The 18,257-nt window shown below is 32.7% G+C and overlaps 1 protein-coding gene across 1 annotated transcript; it reads right to left on the reverse strand.

Moving 5' to 3' along the window:
* Positions 1-588: 588 nt before the first annotated feature.
* Positions 589-3,238, reverse strand: LOC131655050 (DEK domain-containing chromatin-associated protein 4-like). Its single transcript, XM_058924956.1, has 2 exons — positions 3,121-3,238; positions 589-2,181 (listed from the first exon to the last, which is right to left on the reverse strand). The coding sequence occupies exon 2, from the start codon at positions 2,134-2,136 to the stop codon at positions 772-774; it is 1,365 nt and encodes a 454-aa protein (XP_058780939.1). The 5' UTR covers positions 2,137-2,181; positions 3,121-3,238; the 3' UTR covers positions 589-771.
* Positions 3,239-18,257: the final 15,019 nt, after the last annotated feature.

An 18,257-nucleotide genomic window follows, 5' to 3' on the forward strand; every position in this document is an offset into this window, starting at 1 on the left:
CATCCATACATAGGAGGAACCACACATATCTAACATATTGCTTTAAAGGAGAGCCACCTATCAATTTGAGGACGACCTCACTTCTTGGCATACAAATTTTAACCTCTCAATTGATGTGTATAATAGTGTAAAATACTTACAAAAACATTATTGTCTCGATAAAATCCTGAATTATTATTAATCCATAATCCATCAAGCTCTGCAATTAGGTCGTACATAAGAAATTGTGGTGTAGTTTGAATTAATTATGAACTTAAAATAAAATTACACGTAATTTGACTCGAATTAAAAACACATTTAAAAAATTGATCTAATATAAATGAGATCATTTGAAATTAGAAACTTTATTTTAAACACTCCATCATAATTGAGCTTGGTTCAATCCTACAAAGACAAGCTCATTTCTTGTCCTTGAGTAAGCTTGGTGCAAAAATTTCTTGAGTATCTTTCTTTATTTTCATGCAACAAATTTCATAAAACAAACACTAAAAACAAATGAAAAATATGACTCCTAATTATGATGAAGCATCAAAACTAGCCCTAATAACTAACACTATTTCTTATCCTTTTTAAACAAACAAGTAAAACATGTATACAATCCAATAACATAATAATAACAAATGAAAATATTATTGTACATATATAATTACAAAAGCTTAAGATACATGTATTTTACTAAGAATTAGATGTTAAGTTAATCACAAAGGTATTAATTACACAAATATTTATGTTCTCACTTTCTCACATGAAACCAAATGAAAAACTCTCCTTTCATTTGGTGGTTTGATGATCAATGACAGTTTGAAATGCACCAGCCAATGCTCTCACCTTATTCCTTCTCTCTTCTAATAACTTGCTTGCTGTTTCTTCAATCACATCATTGGAAACTTGAGCAGGCACTTTCTTCCCTTGCACCACACTACTTTCTTCTTCCTTTTCCTTTGGTGAATCCACTTTGGTAACTTCTTCAACCTCATTCTCCACTTTTTCATCATCATTTTTCTCTTTTACTTCCATTACTACTTCACTTGATTCTTCTTCCTTCTCCAACTCTTCCTCATTTTTCTCTTTTACTTCCATTACTTCACTTGACTCTTCTTCTTTCTCTAACTCTTCCTCATTTTTTATATCTTCTTGTTCTTTTTCTTTAACCTCATCAACAACTTCTTCTTTTGGTGAATGGTTTGTTTCTTGCTCATCACTCTTGTTAATGTTGCATTCATCTTGGTTTGTATTTGCACTCTCATTCTCTTCAACTTCATCTTTGGTTTGATCTTCTTTTACTTCTTCTTCCGACACCGCCGTAGGAATCACCTCTTTCACTTTCTCAGAATCAGATTCAAGTTGTAGAGTGTTTTGATCATGCCCTTGATTCTCATTATCAGAATGAATATCTACAATATCTTGTACCTGAGACGGATTAATCCCAGGTGCAATATCATGTACCTGAGACTCATTAATCTCAGGTATACTATCTTGTACCTGAGATTCATTAACATCAGGTACAAGATTTTCAACCTCGTCATGTTCTTGAACACTCTCAACTTTTTCTACTTCTCCAATATTCTCTTCATTTGATATTGCCTCTTTAACTTCCGGTTCCGGTTCCGATTCCGGCTTCGGTTTTGGTTCATTTCCAACAACATTCTTTTTTTCTTTTGTTTCTTCTTTAGTACTACTCTTTGTGGCAACATTCTTTGAATCACTCTTCTTGATAGTATCTTGTTTTGGAGTCTTTGATGAGACTCTTTCTGAAAGTGGTTTATAAGAAGGGATGATGCTTCTAACAAGAGGTTTATGTTGTAGTCTTGAAGGAGAATGTTGAACTTGTTTTGGTACCTTTGAAAGTGAAGGTGGTCTATCAAAAGATCTTCTTCTATTTAAACTAGGTTTGTTTGGAACATTATCATTTCTTAGTCTAAAGGATTGTGATCTTGGTTGTGAGCTAAGTGTTGGTTTGAGATAGTTTGGGATTTGTTTTTCTGATGAGTTTTGTGAGGTGGAACTCTCTATAGAGCTTGATGATGATGGTCTTGAGGTTCTTTTTGTGGTTGAGTTTGGAGGAGTATTGGAAGATAAGGGTTTCTTGTCCTTATTCTTCATAAGACTATTAGTATCTTTTGGTTTTGTTGCCATGTATGATGTTTTTTTTGTTGCTATAGTTTATTTATTGAAAAGGGCCTGCATATAAGAAAAAAATAATGTGATGAATGAGATATAGATATATATGAAAATAAAAAATGGACATATGAGGTATGGTGTGGGAAAAGAAAATTAGAAAAGAATGTGGGGGTGTAAGTAGAGATGTGGGAGTATGAATAACAATAACTTGGGATATTTGTTTTTGATAGAGGAGCAGGCCCAATAAGCATAAAAAGGGAAAAAAAATATGTTTTGATAATAACAATATTCCTTATTGATAAATTCTGAATTCCTTATAAATGTCAAAAATGTACTATTAAAAATATGTTTAAAAAATCTATTTTTTTAGATGAAAAATCACACGTAATTTTTATAAGTGTATTTCCGATAATAATTAAGCGTGTGTTTGATTCTAGTGTAAAAAAGAAATTAATTTACGTGAATTGATTCTGTAAAATTAATTTTGACTAAATGTGAGTTGCAGGTAAAATTCTTTGTGTTTGGAAAAATTCTTTAAAAAAAAGGTTGAACGATAAATTAAATTTTAAAATTATGTTTATATGCAAAAGTTACTACCGATTCTAACTTCAAGTTTAGTCAATTTTGAAAAACTGAATTAATTTTCTTTGAGAGCACTAAACATATCAAAATTAATTTTATACGTTCATAATCAATTCTAAGTGTTCTAACCATAAGACCAAACACCTCAGATGATTGTGATCAATTGATAATCTTTTCTCAATACTTTAAAAAAAAAAATCATGTTCTTTTGACATTCCAAAAGGAGAAGAAAAGCAACTATTGCACATGACACAATGATTTATGTTACACACCTCTTTTCGATATTAGAAGAAGCAATAAAAAATTCAATAACTTGTGAAAATACAATTCAATATTGAAACAAGCAACCAAAAAAGAAAAAGGAAGAGTGAATGCACAACAAACAAAGAAAAGAATGTTCATGTTTCGAAAACGTACCTTGTTAAAAGAAATTTTGTGGAAGAGTGAAATTGTGGCTTTTGAAAGATGGGATTTATTATATGAAGAAAGAAGCAAAGTGAAAAGAAAAGATTATATTGAAAGATAAAAATTGGATAAAGAGAATTGAGAAGGTTAAAAATATCAAAAATTATGTTTAAATTAAGAAGAAACAAAAAGTGGTGAGGGTGTTTGAATTAGAGGCCATTAAATTAAAACAATAAAATTGTTTTGCGTAAACAAAACAAAGGTGTGAATAACCGGAACATGTGGATTTGACCTTTTCTTTTTTTTAATTCAAGTAACACAAAAAAGGGTAGATTTTTAAGTTATTTTCCATTTAATTTAATTTGAAATGTTTTGTATGTTAAATTAAAAAGAGCATACTTAATTTATCGAATAGATGTTAAATTAAAAAGTGGGTATCCTATTAAAGGTTTAATTGTTTTTTCGAAAGTCTGATTGACATATTAGCTTACTTAAAAACCTATTCCATAAACATTTGTAAAAAGGTAAGTAAACTACAATTGTTTAAATAGACTAACAAATTAAAAGATAAACGGGACTAAATATTTGTTTATATTGACTTATTCGAATTTATCTAATAATATAATTTTTGTGATATTATTTACTTGAGAGAGCTTATGAAACTAACTTATACATTGTTCATATGAATTTTTCAACTTATTTTCATAACTTTTTCAAAATAACTAACCTTTATTTTGATATTTTAATTCAAAATTAAAAATATAATATAGTAACACTACTAAAAAAACTCGTTTTTAGTGGTCAAAAAAATTTGGTCACTCTAACTACCGAATTAGTCACTGGAATTCGGTAAAATTTTAAAAGTCGCTAAATCGGTCACAAAATAAAATTAGCCACCGAATTAACAACTGTAATTTTTTGACCACGTAATTAATCTCAATTTCGATCACTATTAATTTTTTGTTTGTTTCTCTATTTTCTAATTTTATTTGATAAATTATTCTTTCCCTATTATATTTTATTTTTAGCAAACATTTCACATGTTTATTATTTAAAAAAATAAAATATATATTTCTATAAAAAAACAAATAGTGCAAATTTATAAATAATGTAATTTAACTGATATTTTATTTGTAAGTGAAGAATATATATAATTATTATTATATTTTTTATCAAAAATAATGATATGCCTCCGTGATAGCGTGTACATTTAATCGAAATGTCATAGATTTTTTTAATTTATTTTACTAGCTCTAAAAACTTAAAACGGTCACAAATAGAGTCATTTAATTAGTCGTTAACAGTGTGTTTGTTTTGAATGAATTAGCGACGAGAGAAATGCAAAGGAGAGAGGAAGGTGAGAAATAGACTATTTCTTCTGTTTGGTTTATCAAAGAAATAGGGGCGAGAGATAAATAATGGTGGGGCCATACACTTTTTACTTTTTGCGTTCACATGCGAAGAAATAAAACTGTAGCAATTTATTCATTTATTTTTCCACATATACCCTTTAAACTGATTGGTGTCCATATGCAGGTGCTTACTTTCAATTTATTGCATAATATAAATAGTAGTAATACTTATTATTGTGTAACCCAAAAAAAATACTTATTCTTTTGAACGCATATAGATAATCAATAATAAAAATTAAATTATAAATTAAACTAATTTATAAAACAAATTTGACGAGAGTAAATTAATGATTTAATATATATATATATATATATATATATATATATATATATATATATATATATATATATATATATGATTTACTCTATAACTAACCAAAAAATTTAATTTTAAAAAAATAATTATTGATTTTTAATTTAATTAAAAATAAAATATTTAAATTTACTTTGTTAGAAAATAATCACTACATATTTAAAAGAGTTGTTAGAAAATGTATTTTAAATAATTAAAAAAATTATTTTTTAAATATAAGGGTATTTATGTACTTTCAAAAATAATTATACTTCTCTCTTCTATTTCTCTTATATTTCTCTTATAACAAACAATCTATCAAATCTACTCTATTTCTCACATTTTTCTCTCTTCTTACACTCTCTCTTATCTATTTCTCTCTTCAAAACTTCTCCTCCAAACCAAACACACTCTAAAGATTTATTAGCACTTTTTTAACCCAAAAATGGTATTCGCTAGTAATGTAATAATAATAAAGTTATTTATATTTATTTAAATAGGTTAGTTAGATAAATTTAAAATATATTTTTATGGTTGTTGACTCAATTTTTTTAATTAAATAGACTATAAAAAAATTTAGATTTTCTTATTTTAAAAAATTGGCTAACCTTAGATAAAATAGGCTGTACACCTATGTTAATTCGTCATATTCTCAGCCCTATGTCTAACCTCAAAGACTCGTGTTAATTAATTTATCAAGTGAATTTTGTCCTTATCTAGGGCATATACCTGCCATCTACTACATTATTATAAATTGTTTTTAGACTGGTTTTATATAATTGAAAATTTTGAAATTGCAATTCATATTTTTTTAAGGTAAATTGACTGATAAAAGTGATGTGTATGACTATACGTAGGTTGCTCTCCGTACAATGATTTATGGATTCAACATCTTAATTTTTCATTTTTTACACTCAATATTATCTTCTCTCTTTTCCACTTAATAATTCAACACTCATTCAACTTTTACTCACTACAATAATTTTTGTTTAATAAAATTCAACACCATATCCCACCACTTTTATTTCATATTCATATTTTCTTTTATATTTTCGTTTTTGTGATTATATATTAATAACAATTATCAATTGAAATTAAATTAAAATAATTAAGAGTTAAATAATTTTTTTTAATTTAATAACTTATTTGAATTTATTTTTCCTAATTTTATATTTTAGTAGAATTTTGTGTGTTAAAAGGTTATTATTGGGATCTATTTTACTAAAAAGATTGTTAGTGCTACAAACAAGATTTTACTTGAGGCTAAATAGAAAAATTAGAGAGAAAAATCTCAATTTTTTTCCGTGTCCAAATCTAATAAACCAAGTCTCTATTTATAGAGGAAAAAAATAATAAATTTTGATGAAAATAAAAATAAATAAAAAATTGACTTAAAATAAAATAATTAATTTCAAATAGTTAAAGTGGGATAAAAATCTAAACAATTAGAACAACCAATAAAATTTTGCAAAGTATTATAGTGGCCTCAAATTCCTCCTCATTTAACATGTTGAATATTTTCGACACAAATTAATCCACATCATTTTCAACGCTTCATTCAAGACTCCATTACAATTATTTAGCTATTGAATAATTTTTTCAATACCTCTATTATACATAGTCTTAAGAAGGAAGACCGTTGAAAAACTGACCCCAGCTCAGTACCAATCACTTGTTAATGACGTGTTACATGGGTACATGATGCATCTATATCCTATGAAATCAAATTAAATAGGGTTAGATCTCCAAATATGGAGGATGACATAGCTTCACTTTTTTTTTAAATGAAGCTATATTAAAATAACGAAGATTGATACAAAAGCGATAGGGGGGACATAAACCGAAACCCTATCAATAAGAGACGAACCTAAAGAATGGCAAACCGAGCCGATTCTTTACAAAATCTTCACGAATATTCTCAGGAATAGAAGAATAATAAGTAGGATCAATTAAACTAAGACCTAAGTTAGCAAAAGCATCAGCACAGCTGTTGCCTTCTCTATATATATGAGAGACTATAAAATTCCAGTTAAAAACTATATTTATACAGTTTAACCAACGGTTCCTAATACGCCAAGGAACCAAAAACGGAGACTTGAAGGCCTTGACAACCGCCATTGAATCTGTTTCCAACCAAAGATATTTCCAGTTATTCTCATGGGCGAACTCTATTGCAAACATCGCACCGGAAAGTTTGGCAATGAGCGAAGAAGAAATACCTAACCGAATGGCAAACGCACCAAGAAACCCACCCTCACTATTACGCACAATCCCACCACAAGCAGAGTTTCCCGAAAGAGCAACAGAAGCCCCATCACAATTGATTTTAACCCAACTCCTAGGAGGGGGTTCCCAAATAACCTTAACAATTCGCGGAGCTCGGGGAGGCCGGATGATTACACGGAAACTCTTTAGAATTATGAAATCCTGCATATTCAAGTGAGATCCGGCCGTGCTATTTCCAGCTATGGAGACCGCATCCAAAATACAGGAGATGTAATAAGAAACACTAGTGCTAATGTTTTGGAATCGTACCTTGTTTCGAGCCTGCCAAATGATATTAAAAACAAAAATAATAACAGCACCATGTAATGCTCTACACTGACCTGCTGCCTTCTTGTTGAAGATCTTTTTCACATCTTCCCAACTATGGATCGAATCATTAAGCCGGAGCATCAAACCGACCCAAGCCCAAATCTGAGAAGCAAACTTGCAGAGAAAAAACAAGTGGTGAGAAGTTTCTTCTTCTTCTTTACAAAGATCACACCTAGACGGGAAAGCAAAACCTCTTCGTTTCCATTGATCGTCTGTGGCTATCTTATTGTGCAACAATTTCCAAACCATACACGATTTTGAAGGAGGAATTGATTTGGACCAAATCCAACGCCACCAATCTAAAAGAATGCCTCTAGGTCTCTTGAAATCGTAACACATTTTTGGAGTTAGCTCGCCATTTGAAGAATGCAGCCAAACCCTTGAATCCTCTCTAAGATCATGGGGAATATGAAAATTTTGAATCCGCGGCTGAAGCGGTAAAGGGATGGGAGAAGAAGAAAGAGAAAAATCCCAATTACCGTTCGCAATAATGTTACTCACTTTATGGTCCACCAAAGAAATCATGTCAGGCACCTCAAGATGCAAAGGATCCCCACACCAACTATCAAACCAAAGGCTTATAGATTTACCATTACCCAAACACCAAACCGAATTCTCCAAAGCAGTGCTCAACTCTGTTTTGATACTAGACCATATAGATGAAAAAATGTGATGGTTGATGAATTTACCGTTTCTAAAAATTCGTTGTCATAACAAAACAGCCCAAGAATCCACCGAATTAAGACAGTCCCACGCAAGCTTCAGGTTATAAGCTTCATTAAGTTTGACAAGAGATCTGAGACCTAGACCGCCTTCGGCTAAAGGAATGCACATTTTCATCCAAGAAACTGTAATGACTTTACTTTTAGAAGAATCTCCACTCCATATAAAACGTTTTATCGCCCGCTCAATGTCTCTAAGAAGCGATATAGGCCACGCATAAATAGTCATACTATGAATTAACATACTCTGAATAACCGATTTCACAAGCTCCACTCTACCGGCAAAAGAATTGGTTGAGATCAGAAGAAAAGGTTTCAAAATTTTGATAATATTAGTGTGAAAAAAGTAACTTTTTTTTATTTTATAACAAATAATTTATTTGTATTTTCTTATTTTGATTGTTTGAGAATGCAGAAAAATAATTTTGGTTTATAAAATTTAATGAAAAAAAAAATTGAGACAAAAAATCAAAATCTAGTACGATTATAAATATTAATTAAAAGAGACTAAAAATAATGCATCCGATTAGTGTAAATTAATTTTATATTATCGTTTAATTTTATATTATCTTAAAATCAATGAACAATTTAGAGTTAAAAGGTAGTGCACTGACAGTGTAAAATAATTTTACACTGTCATCCAATAGAAAATCTTAAATGTACCATATCATTAAGTTTTTTTTTAAATAAAAAAATGGTTTAATTGGATACATGGGTGGTGATTGATTGACAGTGTAAAAATATTTTACACTGTCAGTGCATCACCCTTTTTCTCAACAATTTAATTGCACCTCACGCTGAAGAAAAATACTTGCATGGATACGAACCTAAATCCTTATTTTTAGGCACAACCAATGAAAAGAGAGAGAATATAAATTTTTTTTAATTTTAATTTCGTTTTTAATTGGCATCATGGGGTGGTTGAGATAAAAGAGGAGAGAGACAATTTTATTTTTAATTTTTAATTAATAAAAAAAACGTGATTGGTTGTGTGTAAATACATGTGTTATGATTGTGTTCATGTAAGTATTTTTCCAGGCTGAAAGCACTTTAAAAAAAGATTATTCTAATATGGCCGGTTTATCGTAAAGCCGGAGCCGGAGTATCCAGGTGGCATTTAGCAGAAGCGTCCCATAAAAATATTGATAATATCGAATAAATATTTTCCTATTAATTAATTTCTGTTGTTTATCAACATTGTGAGAAGTCACTGTCTTTCATTATCCTAATATCTCAGAATATTCACACTCTTTCTTATGAAAATTTCACTTAATATAAAGACATAAAAATTTATTATCTGACAGAGACGTGTTTTATATTTTATCATCATTGATATAAATAGAGCATTGATGGGTTAGAAAAGCATGGCCTCAAAATTTAAATACTGGCTACTGGGCAACACATTAAAGTTAATTTTATATTAAAAAAAATAGTTACACACATATGTAGTATCAGCTTAATCATGTTGAATAATTAATTATCTTAATTTCATGATGATTTTATGATACTCGTGGTTGCTTTTGAGCTGCCAAGTAGTAATGTGTTAGATAAACTAAACCCACGAGTGGAAGATTGATACACCTATGTTCTTCTCCAACAAAAACACTATCTATGTGGTGGCTAATTTCAATTTTCAACCATATTTTTTCATTATTATTATTATTATTATTATTATTATTATTATTATTATTATTATTATTATTATTATTATTATTATTATGTTTGATTTGTTAAATATTACATGAACAAGTTAAAAATCTCCGAATCCACATAAAAACGAAAAAAAGTATTCTTTATTTTAGATAATTTGATAAATATTTAATAAAATATAATATTATATAATATATATATTTCGTTTTAAAATAAGAATCAGATGTAATTGTTTGATGAGGATTATCGAACATGTGGCGTTGACTTCCAATGCGGTGACGTATGGTGGGTCTGCAAGGTTAGCATTCTAACGCACAAGTCTGTTCAAGATTCAAGAGAGGTGTAGTGAAAATTAGAGATCAAAAAGTGTATCTTGCATTTCGTGTGATTTGACTTTTATACCATGGATCATGTGGAGTGGATTTGAGTCCAAACGGGCCTCAGCAATTTGGGCCTTTGGTAGGCAGAAAATAGTTGCCTTCAAGGCTTTGTCGAGCACTAAGGAAACCAGGGAAGCCTTTACCGGTCGTGGTCAGCCTTCATAGATGTCATTCGATTTGAACTAGAACTGAAATGTTTGCAGTTAGTTGAAAAGTAGTGGAGAACAAACGTATTGAATGCATTTCCATCATTGAAACATTTCACTTCTTCCTTCTGACGCATGGATTGACGTGACTAGCTAAGGTATGGCGCTGCTTATAGTGCTCTCGATTTTATTTACATTTTCAAGAGAAAATCCATCTGTTGATTTTGTAGCTCCCTTTCATTGTTGATATGTATCGTTTGATCATTTTTGCCTATAAATAGGAGAAGTTGAGCAATGGGGAAATTTTCCTAATTCTTGGCTTTCAAGTTCACTCATAGTCGCTCTTATCATTAGACGTCTTTTTGTCTTCCTTCCTAAAAGCGTTCATTGGCGAGTGCAGCTTCTTGATCAAAGTCTCTGCCTTTCTTCATTTACTTCGGTCCATCAATCCCATATAACCCGACATTTTTCTCAACTCAAGTTTTTACCTTCAGTATTTTCAATTCCTAGCCAAAATGAGTGATAGTATTGTTGACCTAGTGAGTGATTTTGAGAGCAATGTTCTTCATGATCTGGAGACGGGGGTATCCTTTAATTCTTATTTACCACCTCATTCTCGTGATCTAAACCGCAAAGTTATATTCCTAACTGATGATTATTATTCGAAAAAGGTGTCTGGGAACTCCCTTGATGAGCGAGCTTCTTCATTTAACTCTTTTGAAGCTCTTTTATATGAAAGTGGAGAGGAGGATCACACTGAGGTCCCTAAGCCTCCTCCCATTTTAACTGATGCAAAAATACAAGCTGCTAAGTCGAGGAGAAAACACACTGACAATTTCGTTCAGGTTTTCCAGAGAACCAATAATCATGAACCTAGTGACGCTGGATTATGGTCCACTCGAAGTGGCGGGGTAGGCCAGATGAAGTTTCTTGGATTAAACCTGACGAGCATTTTAAAGTAGATGAATCTTCCCGGAAAGGCACGATGTTGATGTAGTTGGCCGATGCGGTCAAGTATGGTTGGATGGCTGCAGAAGTGTTGGGTACCCCATCGATTATGAATATGGAAACAATTATAACTTCTGTTGATATCACAATCGGCGACCCTCTAGATTGGTCAGTTTTTCTTGTAGGTATGGAGAAAAGAATGTACAACTCTTTTGAAGACTAATAGGTCATACTTTATGAATGTATATTCACTATGATAAGACTGTGACTGTCTTTTTATGATTTTGAGGTAGTTTTCCTGAAGCATTTGAAGGTTCCCCCTTCCCAGCTTCATTTGGAAGGTTGAGATCACATGAAGGTGTTCCAGCATTGTTTCGAGAATAAGTCTTTCATTCTTTCTCTCGGGCTCTTTTTCAACTTGTTATATATGATGTGCACCTCTCACAACGATCACCGTGACCAAGGGCTTATTTTCTTCTACCCGGATGATCCTTGGTTCCACCCTTTCACTCGCGACTAGAACAATTTTCTAAGGTGCTTCTTATTGGTGAAGCCTCTTACTTCGGATGCTAATATCGCCTTTTACTACTCCTTGGTTGAATCTCCTTCTTTCTCTAAAAGCATATTCCTGAAGTCTTGGCTTCGTTTACATCACGATGTTAATTTTTGCCCCCACCAGGTTAGGTCTTCTTTCCCCGAACAAGTAGCGCCGAATAACGACCTATGTTCCTGGTTCTAAGGCGTTGGCTATGAAGAAGGGCTCGACCCCAGTGAAGTGGCTTCTTCTGAGCTGAAGAAGAAGCAAATTGATACTCATGTGGTCGTGAGCACTATTTGTCGCATAAAGAGAAGATATATCTTTGGCGAGGATAAAGTCTCATAGTCATTTTTAAATTACATGTGTGATTGCATATTGCAGATAACATGAATAAATTGAAGATGATTTACGACCGCGCCAATGCTTGAGGTATCAAGACTTGCCCTATTGGCCAGACAATGATGCCCCCTCCTATGATCGTTGCTCTCATCCTAACTGTAGAGACAGTTGTTGTTTCCCTTGGAGTGGATCATCTTACTAATGTTGTAACCACTCTATTTATGGAGAAAACATCATAGTTTCCTTTTCCCATCAAGAGGATTCGTGATGAAGACCAACACTTCCCTCAAGATGAAGGCTCTCCCAAATGGACCAATTTGACTAGGGGTGCTTCTTCAGGATCGGTGACTCCCTTCCTGCAGATGCTTGCCATTCTTCCTTCTTATGTTGCTCACATTCCTAAGGAGGTTGTTATGTTGTATCAATAGAGGCAGAACAAATGGAGTTTTTCTTTGAGATCACCTACAATATGTATCAGGAATCCTCCCTGTTAACTCTGGCTAATGCTGGAAAATGGATGTCTTGGTTGCTAGAAACCCTTCCAATGATAGGGGCACTAGGAAGGGTAAGTATGAAGAAATGGAGTGCAAATGCGTTATCGTCTAAAAGAAGTTGCTCGGTTTGCAAGATAATGCCAAGCTTTATAAGAGGAGGCAAAGATCCACAATTCTCTTTCAATCTTGGATGCCTGGATCATTGATCGATATTCCTCCCTTGAAGCAGAGAATAAGCGGCTTAGAGAGGCTTTTAATATTGTTGTTCATCCGAACCTCCTAGTGCCTTGGATGTAATGACAATACTTATATAACATATTTTTACCTCAATGACTCTTGGTTTTATTTGACTTTGTGTCCAAAACTAGTGTTTGGCTCCATTTTATTGTTGTGTTAAAGTTCTGGTTGGTTACAAGTTACTGCATCATCAAGGCTTATTTGTCATTCCTACAAAATGAGGTTTGTTTACCTCGTAGGCAATTTAGATTTTGTTTGCCTCTGATGCGTTGCCAGTGTTTACTAGTGGGCTGCGAGATTGTGTCGTGGCAGTTGCAAGATGTTGTCTGCTTTGGGTGTGAAAACCATTATGGCTTTGCTTTTCTTTGATTTTACTTTTCTTTGAACTCTGTAGTGTAAATCAGAGTTTCATTATTATTAGCCATGACTAAGAAGAGTTATTATGCACTGTCCACGTCAATAGGAACCGTCTCCGACCAAAGGTAAAGAGAGATGGTAAAATGGGTTTGGCCCGTTGGGCATGCCCATTTTGCCTGCACTTTAGTGCAGGGCAAGGCAAGAGTTTAGGCTCATGTCCTCTAATATTTCCGCCATGCCCCTACCCCATTTTCACGGGCTTTTGCTGGCATATGCATTTACATGAATTTTTGTATTTTTAGGCCTAAAAAGTAGTTCTCGTGGGTCTGCCCTGCCTCGCCTTGCCCTCACTTTAAGTGCGGGATGGACCAAAGTTTTAGGCCTGCACCCTCAAGTATGTCCGCCTTTTTTTGCGAGCTTTTGCAGGACGAGTCTAAACAGAACGGGCATGCCTGTTTACCACCCCTAAGTAAGGTTCATGTCCTTGCCCCTAGGACTGGCCAAGTTTGAGGTAGACTCCTCCACGCTCCACTGTCTACGTTCTTGGAGTGGCTATGGAATATGTAAATGATGTTTTCAATATTTTTACTTAGAATGATATGTGCTTCAATCACATGGGTTGATAAGTCTAGTAATAGTCAACCTAGTATCATTTCAAACTCCTTCAAATTGATCAAAAATTTCCAATAACATTATTGTTGTGTAAATCTTTAATTTGATTAAATTGTTTAGAAAACCTGGAGTTTAAAAAAAAATCTATAAATTCTCGTATCAATTGCTTGAAAGCATCATTGTCATTAGTTTTTAATCTATTAATAAAATCAGTACTCAAAATTCCTTTGCCTCACCATCATGATAAAAATGGTTATATATATATATATATATATATATATATATATATATATATATATATATATATATATATATATAGAGGAGGGTTATATTTACTCCAGGAGTAAGTTATTATAACTTACTTCATATCTAGACCATTGATTCTTCTCAATCTAATGGTTAAAAATAATAAGTAATAGTTTTCTCTCTCCACATTTAATTACTTATTATTTTTAACCACTAGATTGAAAAGAATCAATGATTTAGATTTAGAGTAAGTTATAATAACTTACTCCTGGAGTAAATATAACCCTCCTCATATATATATATATATATATATATATATATATATATATATATATATATATATATATATATATATATATAGAGAGAGAGAGAGAGAGAGAGAGAGAGAGAGAGAGAGAGAGAGAGAGAGAGAGAGAGAGAGAGAGAGAGAGAGAGAGAGAGAGAGAGAGAGAGAGAGAGAGAGAGAGAGAGAGAGAGAGAGAGAGAGATGAGGGTTATATTGACTCCAAGAGTAAGTGTTCAACACTTACTCCAAATCATAACCATTGATTTTCATGAATCTAACGGTTTTAATTGATCATTTAATCTAATTATTTTTGGAAATATTTTTTTATATAAAACTTTAATTAAAACCGTTGGATTAATGATAATCAATGGTTATGATTTGGAGTAAGTGTTGAACACTTACTCTTGGAGTCAATATAACCCTATATATATATATATATATATATATATATATATATATATATATATATATATATATATATATATATATATAAAAGGGATATTCTTACTCGAAAAGTAAATTTAAAAGACTTACTTCAGATCTTAATCATTGATTTTCATTAATCTAACGATTTTAATTGATTTTTTATATAAAAATTCTTTTAAAAATAATTAAATTAAATGATTAATTAAAACCGTTAGTTTAATGAAGATAATGAGTTAAAATTTGAAATAAGTCATTTAAACTTACTTTTAGAGGAAGAATATCTCTTCTTATATATAAAAAAGTTACACACATGTATCTATCAGTTTAATTAAGCAGAATAAATAATTATTTTACATGATGATTTGATTATACTCGTGGTTGCTTTTGAGCTGCAAAGTGGTGTGTGTTAGATAAACTAAACCCACAAGTGGAAAATCAATACACGACCTAGGTTCTTCTCCAACAAAAACACTATCTATGTGGTGTCTAATTTCAACCATAGTGGACAAAGCCAATTTTTTCATTATTATTTTGTTTGATTTTTTTAATATTAATTGAATGGTTTGAGTGGTTCGAAGTGTACACTGCCAACCCCACCCATTCCATTTATATGTTTCTTTTCAGTTTGTTATTGATTACGCCAGAGAGAGGTTTAAGCTTATCTGAATGAATCTTTAGCTAACAAACAAGACATAAAATATAAAATTGAACTATTGATAAAGAAGAGTTACATCACTAAGTGGAAGTGATGGAGATGAGATGAGCATGCGCAATCCTTTCCTTGTTCTACACTTGGCTTTCATGCAAACTAGTCAACCTTAACCTTGTGTATGATTAATTAGTTTCTACTATTATTGTTCAAGACTAAACTACTTAAATTAACTGTCAATTCTGAAAAACGTTTATTCCTGGTATTTTAATGTTTATTATAACCAGACTCTATTACTATATATATTAAAAAAATGTGATTGGGCCTAATTCATCTCTATAAAATCAGTTTGTAGGGTGAGGATTGCCCCACTTATAAGGATATGTTCAGGTTATATATTGTCCGATGTGAAACTCTTAACGATTTTTATATTTTCATTACTTATTTAATTACACGTATTTTTATTTATGCACCGCATTGTTTAATATTGTTCCCAATCAAAAAATAGGTGATAATATATTGAAATAGAACACATGTGTGGTTCAATAAGTTTTTGCAAGTTTAACACTTAGATCAGTCAATGATTAAGAAATAGTGTAAGTAAAAAAATGAATAGAATAAATGAGTTTTAGCATGTGAAGAAATTTGCTTAGAGAGGGTCGTGCGGGTTCTTAGTTTGGCCCTTGGTTGAAGGGACGAGATAGTTATGAGGCCAATGGCATATTAGAAACATACACATTAAATGTCTTTCTTGTAACTCACAATGCCTTACTAGTTAGTCGCGACACATGGCTCTAGGATTGTTAGTAATGATGCCCCTTCGTCATAGGATACTCAAGCGTTTTGATGAGTTTGATGCTATAGCACAATCGATGGTGGTGTGGTCATATTTTCCCGCACATGTTATCAAGAATTGAACAATTTTGTAAAGAATATATAAGGGTTTATAGGTGTTGCGTCCAGGAACTAGAATTAGATGTAGTTGGTGAGCGAAGAATCTTGAATCAGTGATGTTGATCTCTGTTACAAAGACGCGAAGTGGACCTGCATGGTTAACACTCCAATGCCCAAGTCAGTTCAAGATTCAAGAAGATGGTAATTAAAAGTGGAGATCAGAAAATGTACCTTGCTTTTAGTGTGAACTGACTTTTTACCTTAGGTGAAGTGGAGTGAACTGAGATGAATTGACCCTTAGCTATCTAGGCCTTTGGCTGGTCTTAAACAGTTGCCCCAAGGCTTTACCGGGAACTAAGAGATTCGGGGAAGCCTTTAGTAATTTCGGTCGGCCTCCAAGTATATCGTCCAATTTGAATTGGAAGCGGAACACTTGGAGTCAGTTGAAAAAATAGTGGGGAACAAGTGCGTTCAATGCATTTTTATCATTTAAATGTTTCATTGCTTACTTCTGATACGTGGATTGACGCGACAAGTTAAGGCATGACACATCTTATAGTGCACTCGAGCTTGCGTGTATTCCAAAGGGGAAATCTATTTGTTGATCTCATAACTTCTCTACTTCACTAATTTGGGTCGTTCAGTTGTCTTTGTGTAAAAACAGAAGGAGTTGAGCCTTGCAAAACTTTTCGCAATCCTTATTACATCCTAGTTTTCTGCAGTATAGTTTCTTCGTCAGAAAACTGATCCAATTGAAGCCCAGCATAAGCTTGCTGAAGGCCAGCAAGCTTTATACCTTGGCCCCTACCCCTTTGTTGCCCCTCACCCTCTATTAAATCCACACCCAACAATTCGACGCATAGGGCGTTTGGTTGTTGGACATTTCCATACACTGCCTTTCCATTTGTTTTGAGACCCAACAACATGTACACGTCCTCTAGAGTGACGGTACATTCACCCATTGGAAGGTGAAAAGTATGAGTCTCAGGCCTCCAACGCTCACACAATGCTAATATAAACTTCATATCAACTGAGGTATGTGTTAAGTTCATTACCTCACCAAATCCCGCACGTTTAACGTAGTCCACAATCAAAGGGTCAGGAGCATTCATCTTACCAGCACGGGTCCTAAATCTCGTGACATCCTATAAAAAAAACATTACCCATAAGTATTTGAAATTAGTAAATTTAAGTAAAAAAAAATTAAGTGTTTACTCAAACTTACATAAGTGGCAATGTTTGCAATGGTGCCTCGATGCTCTTGACCCATAGTTAGGAGAGACATGTTTGTTGATGATGAAACACAAAGTTGCACTGATGATAAGTTACTCTGTTGAAAGTATAAGAGGTGATGAAGAAAATGAACAAGTTTGGGAACATATTTATAGCCAAAATGCATAGGTTATTACGAGATTCCCTGCAGTGTCTTGTCCCGTCAAGTCTGTGGTGGGGACGAGATTCCTTGCAGTGTCTTGTCCCGTCATGTCTGTGGTGGGGACGAGATTCCCTTCAGTGTCTTGTCCCGTCAAGTCTGTGGTGGGGACGAGATTCCCTGCAGTGTCTTGTCCCGTCATGTCTGTGGTGGGGACGAGATTCCCTGCATTGTCTTGTCCCGTCATGTCTGTGGTGGGGACGAGATTCCCTGCAGTGTCTTGTCTTGTCATGTCTGTGGTGGGGGGACTAGATTGCTATAGAGGCATGCATTCTTGTCATGCTAAATTATGTTAAACCATTGCATGCACCGATTTATCATATACTTTTATTTTTTATTTAGATGTTTTTATTTTTATTTTAATTCATTTAACACATATACTTATTTGAATCTTGTGCAGAATTAGTGCTTCATTTCTTGCATGCATTAGCCTTGTGTAAGAGGTGGGGACGAGAATCTTTTGTGTCATGCATTAGTCATGTCATATTTGAATC

Source organism: Vicia villosa, linkage group LG3 (genome assembly GCF_029867415.1).
Source record: "Vicia villosa cultivar HV-30 ecotype Madison, WI linkage group LG3, Vvil1.0, whole genome shotgun sequence".
Taxonomy (NCBI): Eukaryota; Viridiplantae; Streptophyta; class Magnoliopsida; order Fabales; family Fabaceae; genus Vicia; species Vicia villosa.